Genomic DNA, 23,460 nt, shown 5'->3' with positions numbered 1-23,460 from the left:
TATCTTGACGATTAATGTAATACAGTACCCACTAATAATCAGGGCGTTTGTCTCCGTTGCTTTCGAGCGACAATTGAACTCGTAGAAATTTTCTGTAGAGCAACATTTAATAATAATAAAGCGTTTTAAATTATCAAAAGCGATGAGCGGTAGCAGGCGTTATCGATACAGAACGGGGGAGTGCAGCGCCGCTGCTGTCGCCACGGCCGCTGCCGGTAGCCAGCAAGTGGATCCCGGTGGTTTGCCGCATATGGAGTCCAGAGGAGGACAGTCTGCGAGAAATATGCCGAAAAATGGTAACTGGATAAAATTTTGTTATCGGCGTGTCAGAAAGTGAAACAGATTGAATCTGCCCTACCATTACATTCATGTCTTCAGCATTCAGAGACAAGAGGCTATAAAATTTTTTTGCGCCAGCTGGTCTCGATCCATAGACATTGTAGACAGACAGAATGCACTCTACCGCTAGACCACTGTCGTATGTAGTCTACCTTTTGTCTAACATGGGACAAGACTTCCTCCAGGAAGTGCCGCAGTCTACAGTGTTGCAAGATTGTGCAGATAGCCGGACTTAGAGAATTAGCGAGTTGGTCAGTTTATTTGTCCCATGTCGCGGTCGGCGCGGACTTGGCCTCTGCAGTGGCCGGCCGCCGGTCGAGTTTTATGTCAAAGAGTGTACATAAATCAGCTGGAGGACAGGATGGGGAACGATCTGTGGTTGATTCCTAATGATGCTGTGGTGTATGGCAAGGTATCGTCGTTTGAGTGACTAGAACAGGACATAAGATGACTTTGAGAAAATTTCTACATCTACATCTACACTTAAGGGCCTGGCAGAGGGTTCATCGAACCATTGTCATACTACTTCTCTACCATTCCACTCTCGTATGGCGCTTGGGAAAAAGAACCACCTAAATCTTTCCGTTCGATCTCTGATTTCTCTTATTTTATTATGATAATATTTCTCCCTACGTAGGTGTGTGTCAACAAAATATTTTCGCATTCGGAAGAGAAAATTGGTGATTGAAATTTCGTAAATAGATCTCGCCGCAAAGAAAACCGCCTTTGTTTCAGTGACTGCCACCCGAACTCACGAATCATATCAGTGACACTCTCACCCCTATTGTGCGATAACACGAAACGAGCTGCCCTTCTTTGTACTTTTTAGATGTCCTACTTCAATCCTACCTGGTAAGAATCTTACACCGCGCAGCAATATTCCAGCAGAGGACGGACAAGTGTAATGTAGGCTGTCTCTTTAGTGGGTCTGTCGCGTCTTCTAAGTGTTCTGCCAACAAAAGCGCAGTCTTAGTTTCGCCTTCCCCACAATATTATCTACGTGGTCTTTCCAACTTAAGTTGCTCGTAATTGTAATTCCTAGGTATCTAGTCGAATTGGCAGCCCTTAGATGTGTGCGATTTATCGTATACATAAAATGTATCGGATTTCTTTTAGCACCCATGTGGATGACCTCACACTTTTCTTTGTTTAGTGCCAATTGCTACTTTTCGCACCATACAGAAATTCTATCTAGATCATTTTATAATTGGAATTGATCGCCTGATGATTTTACTAGACGGTAAATTACAGCTTCATCCGCAAACAATCCAAGGGGGCTGTTCAGATTAAAACCTAGATCATTTATGTAAATCAGGAACAGCAGAGGGCCTATGACACTACCTTGCGGAACGCCAGATATCACTTCAGTTCTACTCGATGATTTACTTTATGTCGTGAACCGCAGCAAGCTGTAAACGTAGAAAAATGTAATGCAGATGAGAATGGAAAAAGAAACCCGTAATGTTCGGGCACAGCATCAGCAGTGCCCTGCTTGACACAGCCACAACGTTTACATATCTGGGCGTAATGTCGCAAAGTCATATGACCTGGAACGATTATGTAAGAATTATGGTAAGGAAGGCGGATGGTCGACTTCGGTTTACTGGGAGAATTTTAGAAAAGTGTGGTTCAAATTTAAAGAAGAACGCGACAGGACGCTAGTGCAACCTATTCTTAAGTACTGATAGGTCCGCACCAGGCAGAATTAAAGGAATACATCGATGCAGTTTAGAGGCGGGCTGCTAGCCTTGTTACTGGCAGATTCGAGCAACACGCATTTATTACGGAGAAGCCCTGAAGGGAAGGCGACGTTCTATTCGAGGAACACTGTTGAGAAAATTTAGAGAACCGTCATCTGAAGCTGACTGCAGAACGATTCTACTGTCGCCAACATACATTTTGCGTAACGACCACGAAGATAAGATACAAGAAATTAGGACCCATACGGAGGCATATAGGCAGTTGTTCTTCGCTCTCTCTCTCTTTGCGAGTGGAACAGGAAAGGAGAAATGTCTAGTAGTGATACGAGATACCCTTCACCACGTACCTTACTGTGGCTGTCGGAGTATATATGTAGATGTACATACGTGCAAAACCTATTGAAACATTGATCACTATTTCAACTTTATTCTAGCCAGATGAAGTCCATTTTCAACAGTGAACACGAAATGATATAGCTACGCGATCATATAACTGAGATGAGATTGTACAGTTTGCCTCTTACGTCAAAAGTGAGGTACAGTTGTTACTTTTTCATAACTTTCATAAAAGTAGGAGTAGAGAGACGACTCACATTTTTCTCCGTATTTCCAAAAAACGAGTAAAATCATACTTTAGGCAAAGCAAGGCTTACATTAACTCTACGCTACTGATACGCACTTCACCATTTCAATTAATTTATACGTTGTCAAGTAATGTCATATATAGACTTCATATGCGATTTAGTGTATAACAAAAATGATCCATGTAAAGCAATGTAAATAGCAGAATCATATGGGAATTTTGTCGTTCCATTTAACCATAATATATATTCTTCTTCCTTTCAAAATAATGTATGACCTCTGAACTGACAGTCCCGTGTTTCGACACACAAACTAGTAACGGTGAACTATTCTCTACAATACGTTATTTTCCTTTATGCTAATATCTCCCTCCACATCACTCTTCTTTCTTGTGCGTTGTTAAGGCAGTTATAAATTACAATATTTTACTTGAGTTTTGTCTAGCCATTGACCAGTGAGTAAATGCAACTTGTGTCTGTCTTCAATGAATAATGAGGCTTCGGCCTTGTAACTAGTTGTGAGAAAGTAAATAAAAGCGTACAATATGCTTGTGAAAGAGCTATTCCATGAAAGACGAAAACACTCTTTGCTGTTGGTTCTCATACGTTTGTCTCTTCCTTTCATTTCGTAGCCTCTCTGAATCGACGTCAACTTGATGAAAGGTGCTGCACGCTTGTCAGCCCCAAGTTTTTGAGTTTTTCTTCTGTCTATAGTGATGATGTGTGTACAACTACCCACGTAATGCCTCATTTACATTTCCGTTTTGTTTCAGTTGTAGGCATAATCCGTTCATATATTGCTTTTATTCGACCTTATTTTAATTAGTTTTGCTTAAATAGTAACACCGAAGTCAGTTTTGGTCAATTACCAATTCACATTTCATGTATTAAATCGTTTTTAGTGTTTCCATTATCTTACCTGTTGCAGTTGTGCAACACAAAATCACTAATCGAACAAATGTGTGAACGCTTGGTATGTATTTAAACCGTTAATTAACCCCTCCGTATTTTATTTCTGGATATCGCAATACATATACATAAACTATTCCATCGTAAATCATTCATTAATTATTTATGTCATTCGAACTAGGTGTTGTGAATTCATCGCTGAAACACTTGCAAGAAATAGGTAATGAGTTATGACAACACTTACCCGTCCTTTTATCTAAGCTCAGCCATAGAATGTTGCTATGTTAGATGCGCCCCACAAGAAAAACGTAAAAATTTAATAACAGGCTCATTAGTTTATTTTCAGGTGTGTTACTTGGACGTTGAAATGAAACAAGCAATACTAACAACGTGTAATTTTATTAGGTTGCAGTTGACGTCAACAGTTTGTATCTATGTACAGCAGACCTCTAGATATGGTCGTGTCTTCAATGAAGCCGGCGTTATCCGTCGTCTAATAATTCTGAAATGAGAACATAAAATAGAAATTAAAAGACTATTCAGTGAAATAAAGCTGTAATAAAGAAACTAGTTAATACATAGAACTATCGCTAACCGTTCAAGACTTGGCAAGGTAGGATACCTACACTTGCTATAATCCCAATCCTTAAATATTATTATACACGTAAGATATGGACCTGATTACACAACATTAGTAAATTCTTATGCAGTAAACTTTATTATTCGCAGTACAGTTTTCAAACTACTGACGATGATGGTAGTTCATGTGGAAACATTTTATTTAAGGAAATATTTACAATTTTACGGTCATGTAAACCACGCACACTACAAAATTCGTCCCCGCTAACGTTTGTTTCAAGATTGACGTAGCTGATCTGAAAGCTCCCCATTTTCGTCTTTCAAAGGAACATTTTACTTTTTCCAATAAGCTGATATTTCAACAGTTATTCGTATTCAAAATTTTCGCAATCCACAATATATGGACATTAAAATGCAATCTTTTCCCAGTTAGAATGTTAGAATGTTTTGTAAATCAAATTATTCTGTTTAGAAAAATGTATAACTTTCCTAAAGTAAAGTATTAGTTAACAAAACTGACTGCGTCCGAACAGGCCTTGAGAGGCCCAATGGTACCGACCGGCCGCCGTGTCATCCTCATAAAACTGGCGTTACTGCGTGCGGATATGGAAGGGCATGTGGTAGCACACCATCCTCCCGGCCGTTTGCCAGTTTACGAGACCGGAGCCGCTACGTCTCAATCAAGTAGCTCCTCAGTTTGCCTCACAAGGACTGAGTGCACCCCATTTGCCAACAGCGCTCGGCAGACCGGATGGTCACCCATCCAAGTGCTAGCCCAGCCCGACAACGCTTAACTTCAGTGATCTGACGGGAATCGGTGTTACCACTGCGGCAAGGCCCTTAGTTAACAAAACTAAGGCACTAAAAATTTAACTTTCCTGAAAGTTCCTGGCGTGCTTTGGAAGTCCTAGCGTAGTTTAAAATTTCATTCTCGTAAAACAATGTCTCTCATTTTGCCACATTTTTAAATATAGAGGTTGTAGTTAAAAAGAAGCTTTACTGCTTGTTGCGTTCTTGCATTTTTTTAATTTTTTTGTTTTCATGTAAATATTTAAACTGTAATACCTTTGTATTTTAGCGTTTTTAATTTCTGTCCTACGTGTGGCTTTATAGAGCCGTCATGCACAAAGCAGCCGGTAGAGAGTTGTTAGCATTCAACTAGCACAGGTAAAATGGATATTAGTCAGTCGGTTTTTAGTAATGATAATTTATGTAATGTTCTGTGTCAGTCAGTCTGCGTCCAGGAGTAAATATGTTAAGTACTGTCTAACCACAACAATGAAACATGGCACGAAAATTGTGTTTCATTCAGGTGTAGTTAGACGGTCAAAAAGTAAAAATCACCAATACACCGTAATAGTACACGCAGCTGAGGAAGGAAGGACTACAAAAGTTGAAAATGTAAAGTACTATTCAAAACAACGTGTTGATTTGTGGTGCCACTTGTAAATGTTTGCTAGGCTAATGATAGCCTAACGTAACTTACTGGACGGTGACGTGAAATTGATATATCTACATCTACATCTACATCCATACTCCGCAAGCCACCTGACGGTGTGTGGCGGAGGGTACCCTGAGTACCTCTATCGGTTCTCCCTTCTATTCCAGTTTACGAGACCGGGGCCGCTACTTCTCAATCAATTAGCTCCTCAGTTTGCCTCAGAAGCACTGAGTGCAACCCGCTTGCCAACAGACCGGATGGTCAGCCATCCAAGTGCTAGACTCTGCAAAGGTGTAGTTGGACACAGGATTCGAACCTGCGACCGTAGCGGTCTCGCGCATCCAGACTGTAGCGCCTAGAACCGCTCGGCCACTCCGGCCGGCCGGTCAGGTGAATTCCGTGGTACAGTGTTTGTTCCTCGTGGACATGTTGTGTTCCGAGATGTCAGGGGTTAGACTTAAATGCGGAATGATCATGAGAAATGCAGGCTTGAACTTAATGCAGACGCTAGCCAAGCCTCCAGGTTTCGCTGTGGTATTTGACCAGGAAAGTCACCTTTGGAGAGTCTTCCATACGTCGCAAGTGTCGGTCGTGGTCATAACAGTGTTCTGTGTAGTTGTGAGTGCGTTACGTCGGAAGTAAGTGAATTCTAACGTGAGCAAGTTGTTGGAGAAAGTATGGTGGGTGCTTCCGTAACCAAAGTAGCCGAAATGTTCTATGTTTCAAGAGGAATCATCTAAGAGATTTAAACAACAAACAAGGAAAGTGGACAAACGGCGTCCGCTAGATCTCCACGTGGACGAAAGTGTGTGCCGAGTGATCGTAGCCGGTCGCTGTGACCGAGCGGTCCTAGGCGCTTCAGTCTGGAACCGCACTACCGCTATGGTCGCAGGTTCGAATCCTGCCCCGGGCAGGTTTAAGTAGTTAGGTTTACGTCGTTCTAAGTTGTAGGGGACTGATGACCTCCGTTGTTAAGTCTTACAGTGCTCAGAGCCATTTGAACCATTTTTTGAGTGATCGTATTGGACGGTCATTGAACAGAATGACAGCCGCGAAAGTCACTACAGAAGTGAATGTTGCACTCATGAACCTTTTCACCACCGAAACAATACGAAGGGAACTCCAGAGGCAGGAATTTGCAGGGAGAGCTGGACTTTCAAAACCGCTCATCAGTCATGCAAATGACCGCAGGAGGAAAACTTGGTGCCGAAGCCATAAAACCTGGGCTATGGAGCAATGTAAGAATGTACTTTTGTTGGATGAGTCTTGTTTCGCACTGTTTCCGGCTTCTGGCCTCGTTTACACCTCAAGATCGAAGCATAGCGCGGGTTCGGTGATGAATTAGGCAGCAATATCGTGTCATTCCGCCAGCCCCATGGCTACTGTACAAATTGCGTTACTGATATTGATTATATGACTATTTTGGCTGGTCAGGTGAAACAAATGGCTCTGAGCATTATGGGACTTTCTGAGGACATCAGTCCCCTAGAACTTAGAACTACTTAAACCAAACTAACCTAAGGACATCACACACATCCATGCCCGAGGCAGGATTCGAACCTGCGACCGTAGCGGTCTCGCGGTTCCAGACTGTAGCGCCCAGAACCACTCGGCCACTCGGGCCGGCTGGTCAGGTGAATTCCGTGGTACAGTGTTTGTTCCTCGTGGACATGTTGTGCTCCGAGATGTCAGGGCCCTTGTCCACTGAGCTCGCATCTTCCACAACTGGTGTAGCGAAGCACGAGGATGAATTGTCGCGCCTCCCCTGGCCTCCACATAGTCGTCAGATCTCAATAAAGGGTGTTTATAAATGAATATCGGCGTTTTAACGCTTTATAATATTTATTACATCAAACTTACAGTTATAAATGATATGTCAAATGAAAGAGCAACTCAAACAGTTTTACCAAGAACCTTATAAGTGTCCAATGTGAGCACCATTTGTCACACGACTCACATCACGTTTATGGGCCTTTCTTTTTTGGTCAACCTACTGTAATTGGCACTTCCTACCTTGATAAACTAGAGCAATGGCTCTTCCCTCAGTAAGAAGAAGATGAGCCAGAGAACTTCATTTTACAGAAAGATGGTGCGCCGCCTCACTGGCATAGCGAAGTACGCGATTGGTTGAACTTCCCTGTACCCAAGCGCTGGATAGGTCACAAGGGGCCCAGTGACAGGGCTTGCTTTGCATGTCCTCCACGTTCACTCGACCTAACGCCATGCGATTTTTTCCTTTGGGGCTTCATCAAGGATCGTGTGTACGTGCCTCCGCTACCAGCAGACCTCCTTGATTTAAGAAACTGGACTGAAGCAGCTGTTGCTACAATCACTGGAGATACAGTTATCAACGTTTGGGAAGAACTCGGCTATACACTTGACGTGTGCCGTGTGACAAATGGTGCTCACATTGAACATTTATAAGGTTCTTGGTAAAACTGTCTGAGTTACTCTTTCATTTGACATATCATTTATAACTGTTTTAAGTTTAATGTAATAAATATTATAAAGCTTTAAAACCCCGATACTCATTTATAAACACCCTGTATTGTTGAGCTTTCGTTGTCTACTTTGGAGAGAAGGGTACATGATCGCTATCCACCTCCATCATTGTTGTCTGAGCTTGCCACTATGGTGCAGAAAGAATGGTACAAGCATCCTTTGCATACTATACACTATATTTATCTATTCCCTGAACACTGGAAGCTGCTTTGAATGTCAGTGGTTATCGTACACCATAGTAGGCATTATAATGTGTTGTGTTTTCTGTGTTTCCTTATTTTTGCCCCCCCCCCCTTCCCCGTAGTTCATGACAAGCAAGCTAATCATCTAAAGTGTTTACGATCAATAGATATGAATGAAGTGAAAGTCGAAATTTTACAATAATTGCTTAAAGATCACAAAAATCGTCAAGAAGGAATAACGGGAAGAGGAAATTGGAGAAGACTTTGGATGTCGGTAACATTACAGATTTCACACGTGAATGTTGCTGTTAAATCACCGTTTAAAAGGATGAAATAAAGAGGCAACATAATAAGGACCACTAAACAGTACACTCTCTCTGTAGTAAGCAATCATACGTGGAAGGCCTAAAAGATAATTCCAAATTTTCATATGGTCGTAGCACACATTATGCAGTCTGAAAGGTATCAGTATGTTTATTCCTCAGAATGTATCGCACATAGAAAACCTTGCATAAAACACCAGTAATTGTGAAACGCATGCAACTATGTGCTTTGTAAGACATCGAAGCTCTCATTTACTTTTCGGCTTCTGTTTCTTGTCTATTCTGTTAGACATGACGGTAACATTGAGGCAATAATGTTTTAGCAGTATGGTCATAAGGAACTGAAAATAATCTGGAAAATTTTACTTATCTTATAGTTGTTAATGATTACCCAAAGGGAAACACGTACAACGCTCAGACTGAAAGGTTAATGCTGTGGTGGTTTTCGATGTAAAAATGAGCTCGAAGTTAAGCTAAGGCGGAAGCTGGAGAGAATGTTAGTTGAAAATCGCCTGTTTACCTAAGTGTATCAGTCTTGCCGGTGGGAGACAGTAACACATGCACAGCGACAGAGAGATCAAATGTTAGAGAATTTCAGAAACAGATGTAATATTATTCTGAGGACTGATTGACAAGTACCACAACTTCATGTGAAAGGTGACTGCAACACTTTTCCATACGGAGAACTGAAAAATGAAAACAAAACCACTTATCTTTTCATTATAGCATTGTGCCTCATGTTGAAAAAATGGAGAGTTCATAAGAAATGTGGTTACAAATTTCATGTCTGTTTATAGGCTTTCTCACAAATGGTGGTGCCTTTAACAATTCATAATCAGTTCAAGTTCAGAGTGCTGTATTACACAAAAGTTGAAGTATTTTGCTTTTTGGTTAGTATCCGTTGAAAAAATTTCAAGTGATGTATCGATAGTCAATGCCAGTGCTAGTAGCACTATGTAATTTCACCTGTAAGACATGCTGTTAGCATTCTTAAAGAAGCTGTTAGCGTGGAAGGCTGCATGAAGCCAGTCTTCTGACTGAATACCACGACAGCTGCACCAAACTGATCGCCTTCGATTAACATTTCCTCTTCATTTTTCGAAACATTTTAATGCAATTGAAAGTTGTTGCTAAGAAAGTTGTTTGGTATCTTGAGCTGTTTTTGGAAAAAAAGAGCGCGACCATACTCCGTAAGAATCTATGTAGGTTTTTTTCTGAAAACTTTTAGTAATTTTTGTTTGTCTTTTCGAGCAGGATGTGCTTATTTAGACGTGTGATGTAGAATAATTACTTTAGTTACGCCACATTAAGACACTGTTCACACATGAACTGAAAATGGCCAAAAAGCGCTAGATAAATTCCTTGGTAGAAAGACAAAATTGTTCTCAATAATTTAGAGAACGGGTATCTGAGGTAGACTCTTCTACGATTCTATTGTAGCCATCGTGTAGGGATTAGAAAATAAGATCACGGCAAGTCGCCGAGCTTAACGAACAGTCCTTTTGCTCCCTCTCTATTCATAACGGAACAGCACAACAAATGGTTAACACTTATAGAAAATAACCTTTGCGTCGCATTGAACAGTGGCTTGCAGAAAATATATTTAGACGCAGGCACTGCGGAGGAAAAAAATCTAATGGAGAAAAGTTTCGATAGGCAAAACCTTAAATGTCTTATCGGCTCGTGTTTGTTGTTATAGTGCCCCACGCTATTTCCACGGCTAGTTGATAGGTGGTTGATGCCTGCAATTAAGATTCAGTGTAGTGCAGTTCAGCGTATACCTCAAATTTGCTACGAAAAATTGAATTAATTTCAGATTATATTTCCGAAAGAAATTTATCGGCTATATGACATTTTAATGTTACAGTAGAACGAATCCAGGTCTTTTCCCTCCGGTTTGTAGGCTCTTAGCTACCACTTGCAACAAAATATTATAGGTAAAATAACATTAAACGCTAATCTTCTCCACTGCGTAAAGTTTTCTTGTGCGCTAAAAACTCCAGTGCGTTAAGTTCTTTTTGCCCTAATCAATTCATAATAACAAAGCAAACGTCGAACCATCACTTTGTTTATTATCTCAGGAAGCGGAAAGAACATTGGTTAGCTAATACAAAGAAACTTGAAGTCTTCATGCTTCACCATCGATACTTTTGATTGGTGATTAACTTTCTCAACGTTTGTTATATACCAAAAACATTGTGCTGAGACGAACAGCATGAGGTGAACAGCATGAATTACATGCTCAACGATTTTATGGCTGAATATCGGAACATCTTATTGGATGTGACTGTTGCAATTTTTGTTTCACTTAAATCAAAAAGATACCCTCATAGAAACGGTAGACGCGGTATGTAGTAACTATAACTAAGAATTCATCAAAATTACTAAGTAATAAGTAAATAAAGATAAGTAAGTTTCAGATATGTAACCAAAAGTTATTGAGTTTCCGCATTATGAAGGTGTTGATTTAACGATAATGGTGATGTAGGAGACAGGAAAATTAGAAAATAAATGTCTTGAGTACATGCAATAATGAAATCCGAGCAGCGAATGAAATCAATATTGTTTTACACATAGCTAGGTATCTGTACCGGTCCGGCGCCTGAAGTCTGACGTTACTTTTACAGCTTGAACAGTTTTTATTTCTCCGTTCTCTACTATTTAGACAGAAACTCGGATTCTGCAAGCAACCAACAGTAAACAAACATTGTCCTCATTAAATTTTGATTCGCATGCTGGGGTCAAGTGTTATCGTCCTGATAAGGGAGACTTGTTCGTTTATAGTCTGAAGACTTAGATGACTTCTGAACTGTTTCGCAGTCCTGGTCCAGTTTGTGACCGACTCCTATCAGCGGGCTAAGTTCTAGGAAAAGCCTGTTTATCATTTGCGTAGTACAAGACGAAGATTATCTAGAGGTCATGGTAGTTTACTTTCAAGGGGCGAACCAAATTTATACTTGGAACTTTAGTTATGACGAGCAGTTGATATAAAAATCGTTATCGCTGTGCGTAACGGCAAATAACTTATCTGGGCCGTTTGAAAATGTGGCAAACAGCGCGAGAAGCTACGCTCACATTACGACTTAGAAATAATTTACTAGTTCGAAAATCGTAGTCTCTAAAGACTCCATTTAGCCGAGATTGAAATCAAAACTGTAGGAAAGTTTACAATGAAGCAGAATGCAAGTGTAATTGTCGCATCTAACAAGGATGCCAATAGAAGGAATATATAATACTACTAACAGTTTACAGATCCTGGTGCCGCAGAGACCTGGTTATCACACGCATGACTAAGAACCTGTCCTGTTACGAGCGTCGTTCAATAAGTAAAAAAATGGTTCAAATGGCTCTGAGCACTATGGGACTTAACTTCTAAGGTCATTAGTCTCCTAGAACTTAGAACTACTTAAACCTAACTAACCTAAGGACATCACACACATCCATGTCCGAGGCAGGATTCGAACCTGCGACCGTAGCGGACGCGCGGTTCCAGACTGAAGCGCCTAGAACCGCTCGGCCACTCCGGCCGGCTCAATAAGTAATGCAACACATTTTTTTCCTGGCCCTATTATGGGTTGAAAAAAAAAATGAAAAATGAAATGATCGTATGGCATTGTTGGCCGGGAGGCCACATGCGGGGGAGCTCGGCCGGCGTATTGCTAGTCATTTTTAATTGACGATACTTTGGCAACTTACGGGTCAATGATGATGAAAATGATTACTCCCCTGCCGAGAACCGTGCACCTCGTCTCCATGGACGCCGTGCGGTGGGCCTCGGGAGCTCACGTGAAACTAAGTAGGACAAGATAGCGCGCTGCAAATCAACATGGCAAGGAACATTGCGCCTGTCTGACGGAGACCATGACTGTCAAAGATAAAAGACCAACGCAGTTATTTCTGAAAACAAATAACTGAAGTTATTGTGCTACCCTCACGAAATTGAAGAAGCATGTTCGTCGTCAAAACAAGCAAACGAACTACTTCTTCTCCATGACAACGCAAGGCATCACACAAGTATGTGCACCCGAGAGGAGCTCACAAAATACATTGGACTGTTCTTCCTCGTCCCCCCTACAGCCCGGATCTCGAAACTTCCGACTTCCATCTGTCTGGCTCAATGAAGGATGCACTCTTAGGAAGCAATACGTGGAAGATAGGGAAGGGCGATGCAGCAAGTCGTTGACACCGACGTCGGGCAGTAGAGTGATACCATACGGGCATAGAGCCCCTCCTAGCAGGGTGGCATAAGGCCACCGCATCAAACGGAGATTACGTTTAAAAATAGAGTTTCGTAGTTAAAATAAATGGGAATAATATGGTGTATTGGAATCTACAGTAAAACCAACCAGAGTTCAGAAAAAGTATTACATTACCAAATGAACGCCCCTCGAATTTAATGCATACCCTCCATTAAATTGTGACGGAGTGAAACTGTGTGTCGGATTATAATTCGAAGAGGAATCTCTGCCATCGAAAATACAAGGTATCAACTGAACTATCGGAACAAGCCTGAGAGACTGGTACGAAACTTCTATCAGCAAATCGTTCACAGCCAGACCTCCAGATTACACGTTTTCAGACGGTGAAATTTGTACGGTCAGAAGTGTCAAACGGGGATCTGGTTCACATGTCGCTGTTGGTAAATCTGTTAAAAACCTTTCGTACTGCTGGCCGCTGTGAAGAGGTGTGAGACAGGAAGGAAGACAGAAAGTTTACAGAGATAAATTTCTCGTCATAAAGGTGCAGTTCGAAGCGGGGCAGGAAAATAGCCGGAAAAAGGTGTCTGATGGGAGAGACCGTCGCCAGATTAATGGAACTGTCTGAAACTCTTGCTGAGTTTATGAAAATCTCGAAACACCTAAATCATTGTGGACAGACGGGAAATATATATTAACTCCTCCCAAACTCGTTGTGTTTCCAGAATTATCACAAGAAAGTTTATTTTGACGGATGTTGCGCCATATCTCTTTCTTTTGCAAATGTTCAGGAACTAACTCAACGAAACGCCTAACCCATTGATTTTCCTTGTATATTTGTAATGCTGAGACTCATACGGTTACTTACCTCGAAACTGAAGCGTGCCGTATTCTTGAAGGACAATGTAACTTTCGTTGATTGAGCCAGATGTCTGACACTGTGTTATATTGCGCACAAACTTATGTCAGAATCAGCAGATGCTTTTTTTCCGAGTGCAGTCATGAAAACTAACCTCAGTTGATACAGTCATAAGCTTATGGTACGACTTAACTGTATAACGGACGGTCGACTTTTTGCACTTGGTGACTGATGAAAAATGGATAACAATTATGTATTTGAAGCCGAGGAAACTTCCTTAAATTCGGTGTAGCGTTAACTCATCACAGTACCTTTTGCTGGTGCCAGATGCCGCTCTCCAAACGCATTTAAGGGGTGGGCTGCAGGAGACAGGACAACTTGTATGGAAAACAGGACTGTTTTAAACCTTAGATACAGCAAATTTGGTTTCCTCTGTCTGTCAAAGGGGTTTCCTCTAGTAAAAAAGAAGGAAGGAAGGTAGGTCTGACTTGACTGTCCTCTTGACAACGGTCTGATAGTAGCTGATTTCGGAAAGGAGTTGGACGACGTGAGAGAAATTAGATTGTTACCTTACCGAAGGAATCATCCCGACTTTCTACAAAGTGAGTTAGGAAAACCAATAAAAACATAAATTTGGATCGCTTAAAGAGGCTTGAAATCTGCTCCATTCGACTGAGAGCCCTGTACCTTCTTTGCTTCACCTCGATCACTTTTAGACCCATTTGTTGAGAACGAGACCGTCCTATACTTTTCACGAAACCTCTTTCTTTGATACTACTTAGTTAACAGTGAATATTTCCATTCACGGAAACTTAGAGAGATGCTTTAGGAAGGGTAAAAGCACCAGAGAGGCTGGTGTCACGTTATATATGTTAATTAAACGAAGAGTTGAAGACAAATGACGACATCTTCGTAGCATTTGTCGACCAAGAAATATCATTTAACATCATACAGTGGACCAAGGTACTTGAAATCCTCAGGAAAATGGGTGTAGGCTCTAGGGAAAGGTGAGTTATATACAGTCCTGCACGAAGGATTATTTTTCGGGTGTGTGTGTGTGTGGGGGGGGGGGGGGGGATGGGGCCTAGGTTCTGGAGAGCTTATTTCACCTACTATTACTTTTCATATTATAATATAAATACAGATTCGAGTAAACCTTTTAATAGCGAGACAGGCGGACAGGAATTGATTTCCCGTTTTCGTTCCCCTTAAATGACCCATAAACGTGTTAATAGCTCAAAAAAAAAAAAAAAGGTTCAAATGGCTCTGAGCACTATGGGACTTAACTTATAAGGTCATCAGTCCCCTAGAACTTAGGACTACTTAAACCTAACTAACCTAAGGACATCACACACATCCATGCCCGAGGCAGGATTCGAACCTGCGACCGTAGCAGTAGTGCGGTTCCAGACTGTAGCGCCTAGAACCGCTCGGCCACCCCGTCCGGCTTAATAGCTCAAATTTCCGCAAAACTTCTAGATAAATATTTATTTAATTTACAGCAATGTTACTGAAGTATGAAGTTCATTGTTAACTATTAGGTTATTATTTGATTACTGTTGTAGAACTCAAGAATCGCTCTCACTAAGTTGGTTACTCCACATGAAAATATTTAAAATATGTAAAGCTGCACTCGGAATTGGCTGGCTAGTGTGCTTTAACGTTCTTCTTCCCATAGAACTTCACCAAGACCCAGTAATATCTAAGTTCAGCTTAGTCACTTAATCTTTTAAATTATCTAACCTACTGGCGCGATTAAGGAATCTGACTTATCACGCTCCGACACTTAGAACGCCAGTTTTGTCTCTGCTGAAAACGACTTCCTCCTGAGTGGCCCTCATCCGCTAATATTCGAATTCTGTCCGATTTTATGATTATCAATGACTAGCGATCGTACCTCGTTCGGTAAGATTTAGAATTTCCAGCTAGCTCTAATTGAAAACAATGTGTTCCAAGACGAACTCGGATCAGTGCTACGTATTCTATACTCAGAAACGATATTAAGTATTGACTGTTTTTCTTAGGGTTTGGAAAAGTGGTATATCTATAATTCTTTAAATAAATTTTTTGGCTTATAAAAGTCCGTAGGATGGATGAAATGCTTAATGTCATTTCACTTTTGAAGAACTGAAATAAAGAATTAAATGATTCACATTACTCGCAATGATTCCAGTGATCAGAGTTGTTATGATGACCCTGTTTCCATCTACAGTACGGCTGAACTAAGGGTGCAAAATACTGAATGCGCTGGCTTACCGAACTGACTTCTGAATTGATAACGCACACACGCGTTGTACCGAACAGACTGAAAATTTACTTTCAGTAGCTAACTGGGTCGAAAGCCGTCTTATAAGGTGATCGATGAAAAATGCCTAGTTAAGTGATTCCGAACTAGTACCTTCACTTTCTTATGTGGTTGGAGTTGCTTACTTAGATACGATTGGACAGGGGCTAGAAGATTACTTTCTCTTTGACAGCTCTGTTCTACTCCACGTGACTCTTTCCGCTAAATCCTTTTTTTCTACGTGAAAGCCATCTATTTACACAAAATTTCGAACAAAGATACTAACCTTGACTGAATTTTGCTTTGTGCTGAAATAGCCCAGACGCAGCCATGTTGCATCCTTTCACTTGACTTTCAGTCGCAATCAAGAATGAAAATTATAAGAAAGCATTTTCGTACTAGAAAGTTTCCATTGTATCTAGTGTAAGCCCAAACATTTTGGAGGAGGAGGGAGGGGGGAGCAAGGGCCTTCCTCCCGCCCCACAACTACCATGCCGCATGTGGGCCTCCATACAATACATACAGAAACCAATAGAGAACAAAAGGAAGGCCAAGAGAGAAATGCTTGTATTAAAAAGGATGTAAGGCAAGGGTACAGTCAACTGTTAAACCTGTGTATTGAAGAAGAAGCAAAGGAAATAAAAAAGATTGAGAAATGGAATTCAACTTCGTGGTGGAAGAATGTCAATGACAAAATTCGCAAATGACGTTGCTGTCTTCAGGGAAAGTGAGGACGAATTACAGCCTAATGGGGACGATTATGGATTGAAAGAAGACCTAAGACAGATGAAAGTAATGAGGAGTAGCAGAAATGAGATTAAGCAATAAACTTAACATCAAAACTGAGGACCGTATAGCATCTGAGGTGAAGAAATTATGCTAACTTGGTAGCAAATACCGCGCCACAGAAGAATCAAGAAGGGCACGAAACGCAGGATAGTAAAGACGCAGTCAGCGTTTCTCGCGACAAAAAATCGACCGGTACTTAAACAGAGTAGATACACCGCATTAAGGAAACACACTGATTTTTTAATTACATATTTCAGCCTCAGCTCACACAATTAGGGTCATCACCACCTTCGCATTATTACCAAGTTATTATCAAGTTTCTATTTAAAAAGAAAGAAAAAGAGTAATATTAAATTAGTAGTAACGTAAATTACTAATCAAACGAGCTTCTGTAAACAACAATGTGTTACGTATTCAAGAACGTGTAGTTATGTTTAGAAGTCAGCATGATTTATAATTTAGTTTCATGCTATGTTACTGTCCATTTTTTTCCTTTCTTTTTAAACAGCCCATTTGAAGATGGCTTTTTATTAAGTCGAATCTAATAGTGATAAGATTGGCGTGACTCATGGCTGAAATGTATAATGAAAAGTTTACTTGTATCAAACAAAGGCTTCAAGTTGGGGAAGAAGTTTCGAAGAATGTACATCTGGCTAACACAGCACTGTATAGATGTGAATCGTGGACTTTGGGAAAAACGGAAATGGATGGGAGCCGAAGCGTTTGAGATGTGGTGTTACAGGCCACTGAAGATTAAGTGGGCAGATAAGTAATACGAAGGTATTTCGCAGAATCGGCGAGGAATGGAACATGTGTAAAAGACTGACATCTGGAAATAGCTTCCATTGTTGTAGGAGGCGCCACAAAGAACAAAAATTGTAGAACGAGATTGGAATATATGCAACAAGTAGTTGAGGATGTTGGGTCAAAATGCTGATCTGGCACTGGAGAGGAAGTCCAAGAGGGCCCTAAGTCTGAAGAATGACGGATCGCACCATTCCCTCCCTGCCCCTACCTCTCAAAATAAATAAGGTCACACGGAGATAAACATTTTTTGTTCAGAAACATTTTCTTTTTTTTTACTCATCGTTTATCAGCTATGCGCATGAGACGGTCAGTATGTCTCTCAGAATTAACAACAACGATTCGACATAAATAACATTTTATCAGAGTGGTGTTAGAATGAGTTTAAGCGGGTGAGCAACCTGCCCTGAGCCCCAAGTCATGCTTCAAAACTTTTCACCGTGGTCTTCTCTAGACTGTAGATCCCTCTACAGGGTGGTCAGAAAGAGTCTGAAAAACTTGTAAGGATGTTTCAGGGTGGATTGTGCTGAGAAATAATTGTTAAGAATACGATGTGCCGTTTTCGAGCCAATTAGCTTTGAAGTTAGCCAATCAGGTCGTTGCGCGCCCAAATTCAAGCGGCCCGCTAGAAACGGTGTAGCCAAACCTGTTCCTCGTTTGGTTTCCTCACACCGAAAACGAGCGTGATACAAAAATTGGACATGGAACAGTAGTAAGGACCGTACCCGAACCAAAGGCTGAGCAGCCTCGTGCGCTATCATCTGCGCTAAGAGAACACCTGACACTAAGTGTAGGTGTCGCGCCACTTGAATTTACTATCGCATCGGCTTGATTGGCTAATTAACTCGGAAACAGTGCAATGTGTAGAATATTTTCTTAACAATTATTTCTCAGGACAACCCACTCTGCAACACCGTTACAAGCTTTGCAGACTGTTTCAGACCACCCTGTATAGCTAGCTCGATGAGTCAGTTCATAGGTCGGAGTAAGGCAACGGCATACAACGTCCTGTAGAAACCTGCCCAGTAAGGCAGTGTGATGCAAAAACCAATCCTTAGGTTGATGATAGCTTTAATTGACTACCTGACGTAGCAGTGAGTGTCCTAATATGTTGAGCGTAGCGACATTTTCATATCGTAAAACGCGTCTTTGATTTAGGCAAAAAGCGGGAAAAAAGGCAGACTATAATATTAATAAAAACCAGGCAGGTGTGAGTGGGACTCTCGTTTTGAGGGTCCCGTACAAACCTTATTATGTATGGAGGTATTTCGTCTATAGGTTTTGATGAGAGTTTGAGACGATCTAAATGCGTAACACAAATGGTCATATCTTTTGACTGCATTGGGTTAGAAGCTTAGATTTTTTACACAGCCAAGGGATCCTGGACCTTAGTATATGACATAAATTTTAAGTTGATGCTTCCACTCGTTCCTGAAAAAGGGGTCTTAACAGACAAACGGACAGAGAGCCAGACACCAATCGGGAGAAAATATTTTGTATGTAATGTGTTTACAAAGTAACAGATTTAGAATTTTTTCTTTGTTTTTACTGTGAAACGTATCTTCTTGCCGAATTTCACGATTCCAGATCAACGGGAAGTACACTATTGGATTTGATGAGCGAATTCGCGAGTATCAAAATATGTGACGTAAATGCCCGTATCCTTTGACCGTATCCGTATACCTCAAATTGATACACTTATCCAGCTTCATCAACCCTGAAAGTTCGTAACATCATCACGGAATCACCCTGTACATACAAACATTTACAGGCGATGGCGCCTTCAGCTTTGACGTTTCAGGACGTGGGTTCCCATTTGAAATTTGATCTACTAAGTGCCCTCTATTAAATCCAGAAGTGTGTAACACGAATTGTGAAAGGCCCTATAAAAATATGTGTATGTCCATCTTTTCAAAGATAGTTGCGGCTCTCCGCTGTTCTGTAGAGGATGTCAAATTAAACACCTTTCATCCGTCTAATTTCCAGACTGTTATTTTATTTGGCTACGAGTTTCGGCGATTTACTACGCTATCTTCAGGCCCCCGACCGACGTGTAGGAAGATTGCAACCTAGGTTGGTGCCTAAACAGGGGCCTGCATTCAAATACTGGTACCTGTAGATTTCTGCTTGATACAGCGATCCCTTCAGCCATCATCTGCCTGTCACGGGGCATGAAGATGGCGTAGTAAATACGAAACCGGAATAGCGGTTACGACTGTGCTTCGCATCCTGAAGGGCGCCTGGGCATGCGAAAAATTGCATCTCGATGGGTTCCGCATGACTTGACGGAAATGCAGAAGTGGATGCGTTTCGACGCTGATCAGGCACACTTGGAGCGCTATGAGCGCGATGGAGAGCGTTTCTTACGCCGTATAGTAACACTGGATGAGACGTGGGCCACACCATACGAGCCAAAACTGAAACGGAAATCCAACGAATGGCGTCATTATGGGTCGCCGCGAAAGTTGAAAGTGCGCCAGAGCCTCAGTATGGTGAAAGTTATCGTGTACAACTGTGATGGTATTATCCTAACGCATTACGTTCCTTCACGGCAGACCGTCAATGCACAGTATTACCGTTCGTTTTTGGAGCATCACCTGCGACCAGCTTTGCGAAAGAAGCGGCGACACGTTCTGCGCAACGCACCCATCATTTTGCACGACAATGCGCGGGCGCATACAGCGCAAGCTGTGGCTGGTCTGTTCGGTCGATAGGACTGGGCAGTACTGTACCAACCACCATACTCCACGGACTCAAATCCATGTGACTTTGCTTTGATTCCGAAGATGAAGGAACCACTTCGCGGCATTCGCTTCAGAACTGTTCCAGAGATTCGACAGGCAGTAGACCGCTCAATTCGCACCATCAACAGAACATGCTCTGCTAACGGTATACTACGCCTTCCACGTGGCTGGCAACGGGTTCTACACAACTCTGGTGACTACTTCGGAGTACAGCGACAGGTGCAAACATGTAACTCTGTTGTATCGCTTGTGAATAAATAGTTGCGACTATTTACCCTACTGGCCATTAAAATTGCTACACCACGAAGATGGCGTGCTACAGACGCGAAATTTAACCGACAGGAAGAAGATGCTGTGATATGCAAATGATTAGCTTTTCAGAGGATTCACACAAGGTTGGCGACGGTGGCGACACCTACAACGTGCTGATATGAGGAAAGTTTCCAACCGATTTCTCATACACAAACAGCAGTTGACCAGCGTTGCCTGGTGAAACGTTGTTGTAATGCCTCGTGTAAGGAGGGGAAATGCGTACCATCACGTTTCCGACTTTGATAAAGGTCGGATTGTAGCCGATCGCGATTGCGGTTTATCGTATCGCGACATTGCTGCTCGCGTTGGTCGAGATCCAATGACTGTTAGCAGAAAATGGAATCGGTGGGTTCAGGAGGGTAATAAGGAACGCCGTGCTGGATCCAACGGCCTCGTATCACTAGCAGTCGAGATGACAGGCATCTTATCCGCATGGCTGTAACGGATCGTGCAGCCTCGTCTCGATCCCTGTGTCAACAGATGGGGACGTTTGCAAGACAACAACCATCTGCACGAACAGTTCGACAACGTTTGCAGCAGCATGGACTATCAGCTCGGAGACCATGGCTGCGGTTACCCTTGACGCTGCATCACAGACAGGAGCGCCTGCGGTGGTGTATTCAACGACGAACCTTGAAGCACGAATGGCGAAACGTCATTTTTTCGGATGAATCCAGGTTCTGTTTACAGCATCATGATGGTCGCATCCGTGTTTGGCGACATCGCGGTGAACGCACATTGGAAGCGAGTATTCGTCATCGCCATACGGGCGTATCACCTGGCGTGATGGTATGGGGTGCCACTGGTTACACGTCTCGGTAACCTCTTGTTCGCATTGACGGCACTTTGAACAGTGGACGTTACATTTCAAATGTGTTAGGAGCCGTGGCTCTACCCTTCATTCGATCCCTGTGAAACCCTACATTTCAGCAGGATAATGCACGACCGCATTTTGCAGGTCCTGAACGGGCCTTTCTGGATACAGAAAATGTTCGACTACTGCGCTGGCCAACACGTTCTCCAGATCTCTCACCAATTGAGAACGTCTGGTCAAGGGTGGCCGAGGAACTGGGCCGTCACAATACGCCTGTTTGATGAACTGTGGTATCGTGTTGAAGCTGCAGGGCAGCTGTGCCTGTACACGCCATCATAGCTCTGTTTGACTCAATGCCCTGCATATCAAGGCCGTTATTACGGCCAGAGGTGGTTGTTCTGGGTACTGATTTCTCAGGATCTATGCACCCAAATTGCGTGAAAATGTAATCATATGTCAGTCTTAGTATAATATATTTGTCCAATGAATACCCGTTTATCATCTGCATTTCTTCTTGGTGTAGCAAATTTAATGGTCAGTAGTGTAAGTTCCAACCCTCGTATGTACCTCAGTTGCGGATGTTTACGGGATCAAATGTTTTAAACGTATAAGGGTTCCGTTACTACCGAATGAAGTTGGGGGATCCCAAGAAGGGTCCCAGAGGCGACACTCACCTCGCGGTTCTCCCCGGCGTGGGAGCCCTCCTGCCCCCCTTGCTGGCCGCCCTGGGCGCCTTGGCCGTGCTGGTGGCCGCCGCCGCCGCGGCCGCCGTGGCTGCCCTCGTGGCTCTCTTGGCTCTCGTGGCTGCCCTCGTGGCTGTGCTCGCCCTGCTGGCCGCGGTGGCCGTGGTGGTGGTGGTGGTGCCGGTGCCCCCTGCCGCCGGGCCGCCCCCCGTGGTCGGCGCCGCCTTCCCCGCCGTGCGAGTGGCTGGAGTTGCGGCCCTCGCCGTGGTGCTGGTGACCTCTACCCTCACCGCCGTGCGAGTGGCTGCAGTTGCGGCCCTCGCCGTGGTGCTGGTGACCTCTACCCTCGTGCCGGCCGCCGTGGCCCTCGTGGCCCGCGTTGCCGGAAGCGTTCTCGTCGTCGCCGTCGCCTTTGGCCGCCGACACCACGCACGCCGCTACCACGACGGCCAGCGCCAACGCCAGCAACAGCTTGCTGTACGGTTTCATCTCTGGAGCGGTTCTGGTTCTGTTGCGGATGCAGTCGCAGTGCACTGCCGTTGCCGACGGCGCGGTATATATGGATACGGAGGCGCCTACGCGCGAGTGCGCCGATAACCTACCGCCGAATATGGGTCGTCCTCGCCGCAGTTACTTTTCTGTAGCAGTTATCACTTCGTCGAAAGCGTTATTCTTTTTTTCCTTTTTTTTCTGGCTACTCGTTTATCGACGGGGTGAAGTAGTTTCAACTAGAATCGGAGCGGCTGAGGGTTTTTCCAGAGACAAATAAGCGGCCGTTCGGTGTAAGATGCCTCGCGAAAAAAATGTAGTAGCGATTGCAGCAACTTAGTAACCCAGTTAAGGAGGCCGAGTTATTGTTGGAAACTGTGAAACCACACTTCACAGAGTCCGATTTCCACTACAGTTAGCGCTTTTTCAGAGAGCCACCGTGGTTACTTTGAAAATTCAACACTAAAAGCTGTGCAGCTCTCTGCTGGCTGTAAGTAGCGTGTTCAATCTGTACTGTTTGATGATAAAGTTCCGTCAATGTACGCTAGATGGCACTATGTACTGCCGAGGGATTGGGTTGGGTTGTTGCGGGGAAGGAGACCAGACAGCGAGGTCATCGGTCTCATCGGATTAGGGAAGGACGGGGAAGGAAGTTGGCCGTGCCCTTTCAAAGGAACCATCCCGGCATTTCCCTGGAGCGATTTAGGGAAATCACGGAAAACCTAAATCAGGACGGCAGGACGCGGGATTGAACCGTCGTCCTCCCGAATGCGAGTCCAGTGTGCTAACCACTGCGCCACCTCGCTCGGTGAACTGGCGATTTTCTTGCGCTAAACTTGGTAAACCTATTGCGACTTGCAGTTGGGCCCACAAAAGTGTATTCAAATCTGGTTGTGCAAAATCCACCGATGTCATTTAACTACAAACCCA

At 43.0% G+C, this 23,460-nt stretch overlaps 1 protein-coding gene and 1 long non-coding RNA gene across 2 annotated transcripts in view; one reads left to right on the top strand and one right to left on the bottom strand.

Moving 5' to 3' along the window:
• LOC126253536 (uncharacterized) overlaps positions 1-23,460 on the top strand; it is a 59,138-nt gene that overhangs the window by 11,115 nt on the left and 24,563 nt on the right. The gene's annotated exons all lie outside the window — the stretch shown is intronic.
• On the bottom strand, positions 3,910-22,622 carry LOC126253535 (holotricin-3-like). The gene is made up of 2 exons (XM_049954923.1): positions 22,033-22,622; positions 3,910-4,031 (listed from the first exon to the last, which is right to left on the bottom strand). Exons 1-2 carry the CDS (start codon positions 22,528-22,530, stop codon positions 4,023-4,025), a joined length of 507 nt encoding a protein of 168 aa, XP_049810880.1. The 5' UTR covers positions 22,531-22,622; the 3' UTR covers positions 3,910-4,022.

Source organism: Schistocerca nitens, chromosome 4, assembly GCF_023898315.1.
Source record: "Schistocerca nitens isolate TAMUIC-IGC-003100 chromosome 4, iqSchNite1.1, whole genome shotgun sequence".
NCBI classification, from domain to species: Eukaryota; Metazoa; Arthropoda; class Insecta; order Orthoptera; family Acrididae; genus Schistocerca; species Schistocerca nitens.
This window is presented reverse-complemented; position numbering and strand designations above follow the sequence as displayed.

Coding starts and splice junctions, on each gene's coding strand:
- LOC126253535 (XM_049954923.1), bottom strand. CDS start 22,530: ATGAAACCGTACAGCAAGCTGTTGCTGGCGTTGGCGCTGGCCGTCGTG.